Source organism: Dipteris shenzhenensis, chromosome 31, assembly GCF_047967505.1.
Source record: "Dipteris shenzhenensis isolate YYH24624 ecotype China chromosome 31, Dip_SZ_1.0, whole genome shotgun sequence".
Taxonomy (NCBI): domain Eukaryota; kingdom Viridiplantae; phylum Streptophyta; class Polypodiopsida; order Gleicheniales; family Dipteridaceae; genus Dipteris; species Dipteris shenzhenensis.
Genome location: NC_141626.1, coordinates 24,480,114 through 24,495,059, shown reverse-complemented (window position 1 = coordinate 24,495,059; position 14,946 = coordinate 24,480,114). Strand labels below are relative to the sequence as shown.

The window sequence follows — 14,946 nt, the reverse complement described above, 5'->3', positions numbered from 1 at the left end:
GACTTGAAGGTCAACCTTGGGAAAACCAAGGTGATGATCTTCAACACTTCCAGACCCGCTATGCACCGAGAGCAGTTTCTCTTCGCCGGCGACCTTGTTGAGATAGTTGACTCTTACACATACTTGGGTGTTGTCTTCTCAGACCCGATCTTCACGATGCGCCCGGCCATGCAGGCCAGGATCAGCCGAGGCTATGCCGCTCTTGCCAGACTGGAGCGACAGTGCTACCACTCCCACTTCCAGGACCCGCGGACCAAGTCTCTTTTTTTTGATTCTTTGGTCAGCCCAGCAGGCATGTACGGTAGCCCATGGTGGGGAGCCGACCTTTCAGACACAGAGTGGGCTCGAGTCGAGCGCCTACAGATACTGATGTTTGCTCGGATGATCCGCAGCAAACCATCGGTACCACACCAGATCATTCTAGTAGAGTTCGGCGCCTCACCCCTACAGCTTGATGCGGCTTTCCAGGCTATCACTTATCTCCACAGACTCAGGGATTTCAGCTCCTCCGCCGACGGTCGCCTCCGCCTACCTTGGCTAGCTCTATCCTCCTCTATGGCCTTATCCGTTGATGGGGACCAGCGATGCTGGTATAGTCGTCTTTTCAGTTGGTTCATCCGACTGGGCCTTGACTTAGACCGGTTGCCTCCTTTTCAGTACAGCCTCGACGCTCCACCATCTCCCCTCTCCCCCACTGACCAGGAGGTCAACCGGCTCATTCGAGGGGAACCTTCATCATGCGTGCTCTAGTCTGTCGCTGCATCGTTCGTGGCTCCAATGTCTTTGGTTGTATCTCTCGTCATCGTCGTCTCATTTCACTGGTCCATACTGCTCTCATGTTGTTGATCTCCTCCTCTTCTATCCCAAAATGTCCAGGGGCAGACTCGAATGTGTAGAAGTTTGTGACATGTCTCTGAGCTTGATCCACCACAGTCCTTGCTGAGGAGGCTTCTCTCGCTCTTTAATTTGACGTAGAAGGGACCTCTATGATGTCTCATCTCCATTGGGTAGAGACCGATGGAGACTTGGTCTTGGAAGTGAATCAATCTGGAGAGAGGCACGAATCCAAGCCCCTCTTGGAAAAGGGAGTGGTAGCGTCCTCAAATCTTGTAGTGAACATAAGATACATAAGAAGTGCTCCTCTGTCTCTACCTCACCCAATGTGCACAATCTACACATCTGCTGCTCCCTAGGTGTGCTTGCGGCTCTTCTTGTCTCAATTCTTAGCTGATGGGATGAGACTCATATCTGCTCAGTGGCAATCATAAGGGCACTTTAGACTCGCCTGTCCTCCAAATACGGGGGCTTGATGATCACTCTGTCCTCTGACACTCTCAAGAAGTAGTTGCGATAGAATTTGACTTTGGTGGGGAAATCCTGGTTTCTCCCCACGTCCTTGACGTATAGAGTTGAAGCAGGTCTAACTGTACGATATGGTTGATCTCATCTCGACAAGGGATCAAGAGCATCCAAGCTATACTTGAAGGAGGGGAGATGATCCATTTGAATGCCATGTGTATCAAACTTTTGAGATGCATGCATACTAGGCCATGCTCGCTCCACTCTCAGCCAGCCACATAGATGATTCTAGTGCCATTCTCGGTAGCCTCCCTCTTGGTAAGGCCCTGACCTTGTAAAGATAGGTAATTGCCTAGAAGATGTCGTCTTTGAGCGGTGTCATGGCAAACTCTGCCTGTAGGGCTTGCTTCGAATCATCCTGGATTTCATGATCACTTGTAGTATTCAAAGCGTTGCCACTCAATCGTCATTGTCAGATCACATCCCCTGAAGGGTGCTGCATACATGGATGTAGGCCTCGCTAATGTGTCAAATAGCCATCCCTTCATCCGAGGGTCCTGAAAATGCGCCTAAAAACACTGTCGCTCCAGTCGGGCAAGAGCTCCCTTTCCTCGTGTAAGGCATGCCCTGGCTGCATGGATCATCGTGAAGGCTGGTCCAGTAAAGACAGCCCCCTAGATATGTGTAAGAATGTACAATATCCACTGGCTCTCCTATGTAGATGAAGCTATGTTGATGAAGTACTGGCCAGGATTTATTGAAGATCATAGATTTGGTTTTACCAAGGTTAACCGTCAGATCCCTCTCTCTACATAACACTTCTAGGGCATCTAGGTCTTTATGTAACTCTGCTGCTGAAGAGGATAGGAGGACTATATCATCTACATACAATAGTATCTGTATCATCAGGTTGGCCAGCCACGATCCCTCGCCTCCCATACGGTCAATGAAGGTCGTGATCTCATCAATATATAGCCCAAATAAAGTTGGTGAGAAGGAGCATCCTTGCTTCACCCCTATTGTACTCTTGATCTAGTCTGATAGGCCTCCAGAGGCATGTATTCTCCCTCTAATTGACTCATAGAGGCTCATCACCCCCCATATCATAACAACTGGGATCTGCATCTCTTGTAGTTGTCTGATCATGCAGTGGTATCGAAGGCCTTCCGAAAGTCTACAAAACATGCGTAGACTTTATGGGATCGCAAGCATGCCTCCTCAATGACTGCTCACAGGGTGAACATATGATCCAAAGTAGAGTGCTGTCTCCTAAAACCAGCCTGCCTCAATGCTTGCTGCCCATGCTCTCTCTATATATTTATAGAGAGAGCATCATAGTAATTCCAATAGATTTTTGTTTTTTGTGGGACACGGATGTCCCCACATGAAAATCTTATTCTGTTACTGTCAATAATGTGGCAATGGTGGGCATTGCATTCTAGATGCTCAAATGTATTTGCAGGCTCGTGTTTTGATTTGGCCATATGGCCTCGTAATGCCCCTTGGCCTTGCACAAGAAGCCTCTAGAAGCAATGCTTTGGTGCACAGTAAGGATGCCCTTGGGACCTTTGGACTTAAGAATAAAATAAACAAGTCAGCTCCTACTGTCCAAGATAAAGGAAAGGCTAAGGTTGCTCCTAATAGCAATGGAAATGGTCAAATGTCTTGTCTTATGGATGCCTCATCTCTATATGGCTTGGTAGCTGGTCTACATGTTGATTTTCAAAAGTCTAAGCTTCTCCCTCTTCATTAGAAAGATTAACATTGTATTTCAGGCACTTCAACAATGGGGCAAAAAGAACAAGCTCAATTCGAGACTGAGAGGCAAGCACAAGATCCAATCCCTGTGACTTGGCTCCACCAAGTATTGACAGTCTCTTTGAGCCTTTGTTCCAGCAACAAGATCCACAACATAATGTAGCGCCACGCCAACTTGAAGGTGCCGCACTTTCTAGAATTTTAAGTTGCCCTGTGTCAATTCCCATTGGACTCCTCTTACAAAATTGTCCCAATCTCTTGGAGAGTTTCAAAGGATGGATTGAATAAGCATCTCCCCTTATGAAAGACATCGAAGATATCCCTGTGTGGATGGGTGAGAAAGAAAGAAAGAAAGAAAGTTTATTAAAGTCTTCGGGAGACCGTGAAGGTCTATGAGACTAAAGATAACTGATACAATGAGCATAACGGTGGCGGTCTCAAAACGGGCCAGCCAACCGTTTCTACAAAAAAGAGGTTATGAAGGACGGTGTATCTAGTCCTGATACAAAAAACATGTGTCTACCTCCAAATGATACAAAAAAGAAGGGGGGGAACCAAAAATGGGGCAGAGGGGGGAGATACAATATATATGTGCAGGTGGTGATCGTCAGAGACCAATCATAGAGGGGCCGTCAAATGGGAGGCCGGAAAAAACCCTACGATAGATGATTGGCCTCTGACGTCACGCGGCCTAGTCGAGCTCGGTCGTCGGGGGCGACGGGTGGCCCTGTGGATGAGGGCAACGGTAACCCCGGTGGGGCGAGTAGAGAGCAGAGACGAGATGTCATGGACCCGGATGTGTGAGTCTGTCCGCTGGCGCAGCTGTTGTGGCTCTGGCTCTCACTCACGTCCGCGTCGTCGGTTAGACTGAGGAGAGGTATCCTGTGACTGGAAGAAATCAGTGATAGGCCGCTGGGTGTCCTCATGCTATGTGTGCTACGCGTGTCGCCGTGCTCGGAGAGAGGTATCTCAGTGGCGAGTCATCTCATGTAAGAAAGCGGCTAGACATCGCTGATCCGGGAACTGCAGCATGTGTTGGAGGGGGCCGAATCCGTCGCGGAAGAGGCAGTGGTACCGGCCTCGAATGGCATAATAGATAGGACATCTAAAAGCAAAGTGCTTCTTCGATTCGATCTCCTGCAAGTCGCAAAGTGGGCAAAGGCGGCCCTCTCGTGGGATACCCTCTGTGCGTCCGCTCTCGATCCGTAATCGGTGTGACGAAACCCTAAACTGACCGAGGGAGATCCGGAGCGCATGTGGTAGATGAAGCTGTGTTAACCCGGAGGTGTGATGAAGCCCTCCTGTGAGATCTAGAGGCAGTGTCGGCGGTAGAAGTCGAGCTTCACGAGAGATGACATACGCAACATCACCATGCCTTTGATCCATAAAGCATATGATGAAGTCCAAGCCATAGTGGATGTTGGAGCAGGTGTGAATGCCCTATCCAAGGAGCTCTATGATGAATGGGGTCTCCCACCAATTGGAAAAGGCTAATTTCAACATACGTCGTGATTTTTTCAATAAAATCAAATGGTGTCTTGATTAATGGCACTAGTGCAATCCACGAGATTCATCACCATATTGCTAAGGTTTTGCCTATCTGGCTGGATCATTTGACCTTTTGACCATAAGACTTTAATCACATGGACATAATATTATCTGGCATGATCTTTTGGCCATTTGCCAAATTGGAGAGATTGTCCCACCCATGCATCTTGTGTGTCATCTTGTTTATCCTTTGGGATGGATAGCCACTCGGCGGCAACAATCGGATGGGGTGCTTGACAAACTCAAGAAGAAACTAGAATATCGGAAGTTGGCTACCTGGTCATTACTTGTTTGCCTGCGTATAGTTCAATCAATCCTCGTTGCATGCATATAATTTTATTTGCCATTGATGATTTTCACTAAATGGGACATCTCTTGTTTCATGTCTCATATTATGGAGCTCTTATGGTGGTCATCTCATCGACATAAAGCTATCAAATTACGTTTTGTAGATCACCTTTGCTCACGTAAGATGCATGGCGGCTTGAATATTCTAAACATCCGTATGCATCAACCTTGGGTATATATGATGTGACATCTACTTTTGCATTTGTCTACTGCAACCTTTGTTCACTGGCAGCCCATGCATGGGGATCTTCTCTTGGGTCACATTGATGGCAAGGTCAAGGGATGTCCATTTGTCTCTAGCTTACTTTTCGATTGGAAGCAACTTCTCTCCCACTTAAATGGCTTTGCCGGGATACTCTTGCTGGAGTGCCACTTATGTACGCTATGCGATCGGCAAGAGGTTGAGTTAGAGGAGCACTTCACACTCGGATGCCCTGTGTACTACGAGATCCGTGGTTGCTGTCATTGCTCCTCTCCAAACTCCTTTCTTATATAGACCAGGGATGCCTCGCTTCTTTCATTCATGAGGCAATTCGACATAGAGAGCACTTACTCAAGATACAAAGACAGGCCTCAGATACACTGCCCGACTCTTCTCAGAGTAGGAACTCAGGATACAAAGACAGGCCTCAGATACACTGCCCGACTCTTCTCAGAGTAGGATCACGGAGTTCATCTAGTTAGATTGTATGGACCACATAGTCACCGATTGCAGATGTAGTAGGGATCCCGAGCTCGGCACGCCATACTCGACAGTGGATGGACACGGAGATCACACCATCAGCTCCTCTGCTCTCGATACGGAGTCGGTGTGATGATACTTGAAACTGCCCGATGGAGATCCTCAGTGAGTGCGGTAAGTGAATCCAAGTATACGCTAGCGGGACAATGAAGACCTCCTCAGAGATGTGAAGGTAGTGATCCTTATAGAAGCTGAGATTCACTGGAAGCTCTCTCGGATCCAACTAGGAGATCCTCTCGAATGACTTGGTTGACCTCGTGGTATCCAGGTGGGATAGACGGAGCATCCAAGCTGTACTGGAAGGGGGTAATCTATGCATGTGGAGCCCCAATCTCTTGAACCACCTATGTGACTGTGCACACCAACCTCTCCCGTTCCCTCCATCTGCTAGACTCATGGATGAAGCTAGAGCTAGCCATGGTAGCCTACGTCTCCTCGATGTGCAGTCTCCATATAGTTTGACACGGTGTTGGAACGCCACATCTAGCTGTGGTGGAGAAGCGCCAAACTCGGCCTGATTGATATGATGTGGCACCGATGGTTTCCCTCGGATCATCCGTGAGAGCAAGAGAATATGTAGTCACTTTGCTTTGCTGCCCACTGTGTGTGTGAGAGGTCGAGTCCCCAACTAGGGCTACCATACATGTCAGTTGGTTGAACCAAGGAGTCAAAGAGAAGAGCCTTGGTTCGAGGATCCTGCAAGTGTGAATGGAAGCACTGTCACTCTAGTCGGGCAAGTGAGGCATATCCCCTGCTCAGCCAGGCCTGCATCACTGGTCTCATCGTGAAAATCGGGCCAGGGAAGACAAACACCCAAGTAAATATATGAGGAGACGCTCTCAACTGGGGATTTGTCAAATGTGAACTGCTCCCTGTGCATGGCTGCTCGAGATGTGTTAAAGATCATAACCTTGGTCTTGCCAAGGTTGACCTTCAAATCATGCGACTCACAAAAGGCTTGAAATGCATCCAAATGTCTCTAGAGGCCCTTGTAGTACCACATCATCTGCATATAAGAGGATCTAAATCAGGGAACCGGAGAGGGAGCACCCAGCCCCCCCTAGTGCTCCCATGAAGGTCTTGAGCTCAACTATGTAGAGGCCAAATAAGGTTGGTGATAACTGACAACCTTGTTTGACCCGGATGGTACTAATAATCTCCTCTATCCACCTTGCACCTGTCCGAACTCAGCCTGAGACTCTAAAAAAAAGCACCATAATAGCCTAGATGATCTCTTGGTCATACCCCAGCTCCTACAAGCGCCTAGGCTCGTGGGACCATGTTAGAAGCTTTGCGGAACCCACAAAGCAACAATACATCCTCTGCTTCCGCGATCTGGCCTTGTCTATGACACTCCTGAGTGTGAGTATGTGATCCATGATCCCATGATCCCGCCAAAATCCTGCGGACCCCTCTGCCTTGAGCCCTTGCATCTCTGCAAATAAGCTGACCTCTGTGTCAAGTACTGATGCATACATCTTGGACATGACATGCCCAATCATAATGGTCCTATAGTTTTCGAGCTCATGGGATCCCGTGCCTTGTCGTGATAGTGTTAAGGGTCCATGCGTGTGGGAAGCCAATGCATACTGCGTCATTGAATAGCTTTTGCTAAGATCCAGCCTAGGATGTCAATCTTATATGCAATAACCTCAGTATAGAGTCCCTCGTGATCTTTCGCTCAGCCATTGTGGAGCTTCAATGCCGCATCCTTGACACCACCTCTGGTGAACAGAGTGCAAGTGGTGGGGTGGGGTGAGTGCAAGAGGTCAAGGGCGGGTTGGTGAGGAACATCATAGAGGCCGCGTGCGTATATGTGCCAAACTTGAGTGTTGGTGAGAGGTGAATGTGATTTTTGCTTAAGGAACTTGCACCAAAACTCCTTGGAGTTGTTGCAGAACAAAATGTTTAGTAACAGCTCCTCATTTCGGCAGACAAATGCTTGCTTCTTCTGGCGTACAAGATGACGATACTCGTGTATGGTGTCTGGTTCACTCGAAAGGTTATGTTTGGCCTCAAGTCGAAGCTGTCGGCAAAGAGCCTTACACTCCTCATCCTACCAACTATTGCAAGGCACAGAACCAAGAGGTGGGTGTCTAGTGGTGTATGGGAAGGTGTGAAGAGCAGCGTCGTGGAGTGAGCAGCTAATTAGGGCAGCACGGCCTTTAGTAGGGGTATGTGATTAATATATGTGAGTAGTGTATACAGCCGTGCAGAGTATATAGATGCTAGATCGTGATCGAAGTGTATATCATGATAAGTGGTGTGTGTGATCGATGTGGTGGGTGGTACTGTGAGAGGGGTGTGGAGATGCTGAAAAAGAGGTAGGTGTGATCTGCCCCTGGGGGGTGGTGAAAGGGAGAAGTCAGTGATGTGTGATGTGAAGGTAGGGGATCCCATGATGTAGTCAATTGCACTAGACCCTCCCCCATGTGGAAAGCAAGTGAAGGCAGGGGATCCCATGATATAGTTAACTTCGCCAGACCCTCCCGCATGTGGAAAGCAATTGAAGTCACCTGAGGAGGGCCATAGCTTAAGACCATTATATATGACAAGACTGTGCATTGTGCCCATATCCAAAAGTGCGTGACCGTATGATGTGAATGGTCCCTATCTATGAGCAAATACTTGTGCCAAGCGTGCCTCATCAAGGTCAATGTCTGGCAGCAATATGGCATCATCGAAGTCCAAAAGTGATACCGGACGTGTGCTTGTCCTCGTGTTGAAGTCCCCAAATAGAAGCACTTCCTCGCGGCTCAGGAAATCTAGGATGTCTAGATGAAGAGATGCGTACGGCGATGTCTTGCCCTTCATGTGTATATCCTGGCAGAGTGGGATGTCTGAGGTGAAAAGTAGCATATTGCTATATAAAGATCACGGCTATCTGTACGCCGGATCCGGACCAATAGGAACATAGAGTGTACATCCATCCTCTCCATTGAGATGACTCCAAGGAGAGATGACTCGTAAAGTACTGCTACTCCTCCAGACCCTCGCACTCTGCCTGTCTCCCTCGTCTCGTCTCTGAAGGCTGACTCCCATGTATCACTGCTGACGATCGGTAGCAGACACTCTAGACTCTGATGTGTCTTTGTGTAGAAGATGATGTCTCGTCTTGTGTATGACTTCGAGAAATTCCCTGGATGGTACCGTTACATTTCAAAATGGTACATGATAGGGTCTCAGTATCATGGGTCTCATAGACCCTGCCCCCTATGTGGGAGAGCTTGCAAGTCAAATAGATTGGGTGCTTGACATGCTTAAGAAGAAGCTGCAATATTGGAAGTTGGCATCCTGACCTTTACATGTTCGCTATCGTATTGTGCAATTGATTGTGGTTGGATATATCAAGTTTTATTTGCCCTTGATGATGCTTGCCAAACAAGATATCCCTTTCTTTATGTCCAATATTATGGAGCTTTTTTGGAGGTCACACTTTTGTCACAAAGCTCTTAGGTTGCTTTCAGTTGATCACATTTGCTCTCCAAAAACGCATGGAAGATTGAATATTCTAAATATTCACACGCATATCCTTGCTTATAAAGGGAAAATGATGTTGCAATTCATGCAAGTTAGTCAGCCATGGATATTTATGATGCGACACTTGATTTTACACTTGTCCAATACAGCTTTCAGTTGGCGGCCCTGTCACTGGCACTTTCCTTTGGGACACATTGATGGTAGAGTTTCTCTTATGATTTTTGATTGGAAGCATAAACTTTCCCATCTCAAATAGAATACTATTTGTAGATAACTACTTGTGTGCTAAGAGCCTTCATTGGCAAAGGTGTTCTCGCCTCCAGTGGCTTTGCAGGAACCTTGTCGCTCCTATTTTCTTTGGACCAAAAGAATTTGTTGTGTGGATGATGCGATTGATGCGGCTGATATGGCTATCTCCTTTCCTACAGCTGTCAAACTTTGCATTACAGTGGCCTCTGTCATCTCTATTGTCGTAGATGCTTCATAACTTTTGCCCATACCCCATCTTGAGATATCGGACCGCCTTAAAGATTGGGTTCTCCAATCGAATGACCATGTTTGCCATCCTGGACCATGGACAGATATCACGATTGCATCCGTATATAAGGTCTTGCTGCCTCCCCTTGGGTTTCTCTTCGTGCCAATGGCATCTGGTATGTCACACGCCCCTCTCATTGGTGGTGCCGAAGATTGTAGTAGATTTGGGTTTCCAAACTTCCTCTTTGGCAAAAGTTCTTCTTGTGGCAAGTTTTACTTGGAATCCGCCCATTTGGAAAGCTTTTGGCTCGTTATCATATTGCTCATGCCACTTGTCGACGGTGTCGGTGCAAAGATAAAGATTCTTAAAAAAAAAAGGAAGCAAATGAAGGTTTTAATAAACAAAAGGGCTTTTTGAAGCATGGTATGAAGGGCTTTGATATAGTTTGTGAAAGGGACTCTAGGAAAATCACAAGTCCAACTCTAGATCAAGTAAACGTCTGACGACATTTCAAAAAAATTCTTCGAAGGTGAAAAGCACATCTTCATTGGAATCCGAATTTAAAAGGGAATTCGAAGCCAAGAAGCGACCGAGCAACGAATTAGGAAGAACACCGATAATTTCTAAATGACAAGGGAGATACACATTGTTCCTCCCATATTTTTATTTTGTTTGCTTCTGGTATATAAGTCTTCTTTCTTGGGTAGAAGTATATACATAGAGTCAAGAAAGAATCGATATGGTGACTTAAGGGAATCATTGAATTTGATGAAGAGTGATCGAAAAGGAGAATAAAAGATAAGAGTGATCATATTAAAGTGTCACAAAAAGGAGAATAAAAGATGATAGCATATACAGGATATATCTAGGTGAGCAGCATGAATATGTGCGCCATTAGAAATTGATAAGGATAAGAATACTATGAATTACATCAGATAATAAAATTTGTATTGCGTGATACGTATGATTTTTTTTGATAAATTGTTCTACTGACTTAAATTGAATTGAAGAAAGTAAAGAGAGGAAAAAGCATACGATTACATGATGACATTTATGCTAAGCAATAGGGGGAATACAAAATGTTCGCTAGAAATATAGCTTTTAGTTGATTATTTCGTTGTGATATTGCATTTATGGATAATGATAAATAGTTGATTTATGCTAGATAATGTCTTGTATGTATTTTCTAACAATTGAGCAAAATTCATTTCAGATCATTATTAGCTATCAAAGCATTAAGTTAATGATAAAAAACTTTGAAGTGTGATTAGACAATGATGTGCATATATTCATCTGTTGGTCATAATTTGACAATGATGTGCATGGATTCATGTGCTGGCCATAATAAAAAACTTTGAATTGTGATTAGGCAATGATGTGCATGTATTCATCTGCTGGCCATAATTAACATATGTCAATTATTGCTACTCCCCATTATAAGGAAAACTTTATAAGAATTAAGTATTGTATTCGTTATTATTTCTCAATTCCATACAGGTATGGGACAATCTAGATATTGAGGAATTTAACAAATATAATGCTTGGATCTGTACCACAGTGACATCAACGATGTATGGATGCTGTATATAATCTCTATTGGTACAAGATAAGAATAATGATATTATCTAAAATATGCTCGAGGCTCCAAAGAATGTATGATTGGAGGAGCTTTATTCGACCTTTCATACAAAAGGGTGGTGATGCTCTGAAAGGTCATAGCAATCCACATTACTTTCTCTTTTTCTTAAAGGCTAAAAAATCAGTAATGTAGTGACAATACTATTCTCTTGATACAAAATGGGAACTTGATGATCCTTACAATCTCTTAACTTCAATTACGAGCAAGGAGATGCATCCAAAATGGGCTCTTATACAGCAATCTACCAATAAATCTCAGTGTGAAATAGATGGCTTAAAATCTTTTATAAAAACAAGAAACAATGGTGTAATACCCTTCTTGGCAGTAACACAATGCATTGAGACACACGAATTGATAGAATACCTTGGAAAATGCAAAATTGGTATTGACTTAGCTATACCGTTTACAAGAAGAGGGAGACCAGATTTGCTAGGATCCCCAAGAGATATTAGAGATACTAGAGATGACCACCTCTTTCTACTGCCCAGTTTTTTAGGTGGAAGAGGGATCCCCTCAGTTCGTGCAGCTCGAGAGGTAGTTTGGAATCACATCCCCTTAGTGGTCACCCCATGCATCACGAGATAGGTGGAGGTCCCTTTCAGAGATGAGGAGCTCTTGGTGGCCCTCAAGGCACACTTGCTATACAAAGATTGCTTAGGTGAGAATGGCGTAACACCGTTTTTTTGCAGCTGTTCTTATTGTTAATCCGTGTTTCTCAAATTCCCTAGATAGTTAGCTGGGCTCTTTAGAAGCAGGTTGGATAATAGCTAGCACTTCTTTTTTACTTTCTGCACGATCAGCGCGAGTCGAATAGCTGATTTGTATGGTTGGTTTTCTCGCAAGCATAAATTGAAGGTCCTTGTCTTGGGGGGGAAAATGGGCAGATTCTAATGGATTGCGTATATTAGCTCTAAGTTACCCATATTGTCAAATGCTCATGTAATCGCGTGAAAGCCTATTGCTGTGCAAAAAGTGTTTGATAGATTTGATATTGTCAGACATATTGGATAGTACTGTTAAAAGTTGTGTCAAGACTAAAAACTTTCATATCAATAGCAATAGTTTTTTTCAACCAGAAGATTAGTTAGCCACATAGCTTGCCACGATTTAGTTTCTAGCAGGCCTTAGTCGCTCAAGGTTTATGTCGTTATTTAGTTTAATTAAAACCTCTATTTTGATATCAGAACATGTTTGCAAGAAAGAATCCATTTGCATGTACGCCTTCTTCTTGTTTGCGTGAGCTTTTCTGATGGTTAGTTGGCTGTTAATTTCTTTCAAGATATCTTACTGATAGGTTATATGCTTTGTATGTTTTATAAGGTCACATTTTTAGGTCTCATGATGTCTATGATAAGGTTTTGTAAAAATTCTTTTCGGAAGTAATTGATTGTAAGGCAGTTTGGGTAATATTCTTGTGACTGGTTTTGGTATTCCATGTGCTCTTTATTGGGTGTATGGAAGTTCACATTCTTAAGGAATTTGTGTGTTAAGAGGTTTTTATACATATAAGAAATACTTTTGAAATGGCAATGGTGAAATCTTTATGTTTATATGTTTCTCATGCTTAGATGGAACAAAGCATGCTAGAAGATGAAGATAGAACTCCTGCTATAGCCATTGTGGGGAAGCCCAATGTCGGGAAAAGCAGTATTTTGAATGCCCTAGTAGGAACTGAAAGATCAATTGTGAGTCCAATCAGTGGAACTACTCGGGATGCCATTGACACTGATATTACTGGGCCAGATGGACGGGTAAGTGATATGTTTGATGAGTGCATTTTACAGTTTAATCTAAAAGTGATTTTGTGCAATGAGGTTTCACATTGTTTGAATCGTGGTTCAGGAATTGCATTGCAACTCTCTCTCGCTCTCTCTTTTTTTTAAGTGTGTGTGTAGAGAAAGAAAGAAAGAAAGAAAGAAAGAAAGATGTATTAACGTCTTCGAAAGGCTTCGCACTCCTATGAGACAAAATACAATATCAAAGTGACAAAAGGGCTGAGGCAAAGGGCTCACTAAGATCCTTTGTCGAGTACTATACTAGACTAAAATCAGCAATACAAAAACATGTAGACTCGAAGTCCAAAAGTAGGGACTAATAGCTAGACTCAGTTTCAGAGTAGGAGTCAGAAGACATATCCAAGTCCCATGGCGGCTCTCTTGTGAGTTGCAAAAATGTCTCGTATTTGTGTCTGTCTGATCGTAGCTTGGATAAAGAGATTTGGACTACTTTTTGATTAGCCTTCTCCTTTAGTGCTAGCCTTCGTCATGGCTGAGTTTGCCCTTCACCTCCGGAGTGCCGACTGAAACTTAGTACGAAGACTTTGTATAAATGGATGCGCAAGTATGCGTGGGTGTGCGGATTTGTATGTGTGAGAGCATGTTTTTATACTATGGTCTATGCCCACTGTTGGGCGCTGATGATGTCAGTGGGGATGTCATAGTAGCTAGTTCTTGGTATGCGTGATGGAGTTTATGGTTTTCAATCTTATGAGTGACTATCGTGAGATTGAAACTGCACTATGTTGTGTTTTTAGAGGATGAGTTTGGGAATGTTCCTGGATTCATCTAGGTATATGCTTCTGCCGTATTAGCGGACATGCAAATTTCACCTTGTGAAGTTTTCGCCCAAGTTACGCCGTGCTGGTATTGCGATAATTCTTTCTATTTGAAATGGTGCGTTGCCCTATCAGCTAGATTTAGATGCTCGTTTGAGAGAGACTAAAATGAAATCGTTTAGACTGAACAAGCAGTTGTAGCTTGAATGAAGAGATTTTGGACTACTTTTTGATTAGCCTTCTCCTTTAGTGCTAGCCTTCGTCATGGTTGGGTTTGCCCTTCACCTCCAGAGTGCTAATAGAAAGGCAGTACAAAGACTTTGTATAAATGGATGCTCAAGTATGTGTGCGTGTGTGGATTTGTATGTGTGAGAGCATGTTTTTATACTATGGTCTACACCCACTGTTTGGCGCTCATGTTCCTATGCATGATGGAGTTTATGGTTTTCAATCTTATGAGTGACTATCGTGAGATTGAAGCTGCACTATGTTGTGTTTTTAGAGGATGAGTTTGGGAATGTTCTTGGATTCATCTAGGTATATACATCATTGGGTAAGCCTCTTTTGCATTGGTTCTTTCCAATTTTTGCAACACATTCCTTTCTTTGCTTCATTTGCATTTTGGAAAGGCCTTGTGTTGCCGTTTGGGGAATTTTTGCACTAGGTACACCTAGAGGCAGTAGGGTATTTTGCAGTGAAAAGCTTTGAAGCCGGAGCAAAGTTTTTGAAGATACGAAACGAAGAGAGAGAGAGAGAGCAGGTACAAGATGAGTCGATAGAGCAGTCACATCAAATCTTAGATAAGATAAAGAAAACACAGGTACAAAGTACTTGTACCTAGACCTAGGACCTACAAGGCACATACCATGGCCTATAGGGCATCACTAGAACCACCAGAAGATGGCCTACAAACCCCCCTCCATGGGATGGGCTGAAGTACTCTGGAAATGTCTCAGAATACCTGGTAGTTTCTGGTCATGGTGGCACATGTTCATCCAAAAGGATATAGCCACCTATGAATGTACAAGGAATGTCAGATCATGTAGCAAAGGAAACCAAGTGTAAAGCCTGTCGGAAGACTTCGAACTTGGGACGAGGAA

The 14,946-nt window shown here is 44.3% G+C and overlaps 1 protein-coding gene across 1 annotated transcript in view; it reads left to right on the top strand.

Annotated features, from left to right (window-relative positions):
* EMB2738 (GTP-binding family protein) overlaps window positions 1-14,946 on the top strand; it is a 149,412-nt gene that overhangs the window by 89,238 nt on the left and 45,228 nt on the right. Inside the window, exon 6 of the mRNA XM_087370197.1 lies at window positions 12,861-13,043. Coding sequence (XP_087226323.1) covers window positions 12,861-13,043 — 183 coding nt within the window. The remainder of the gene's footprint in view (window positions 1-12,860; window positions 13,044-14,946) is intronic.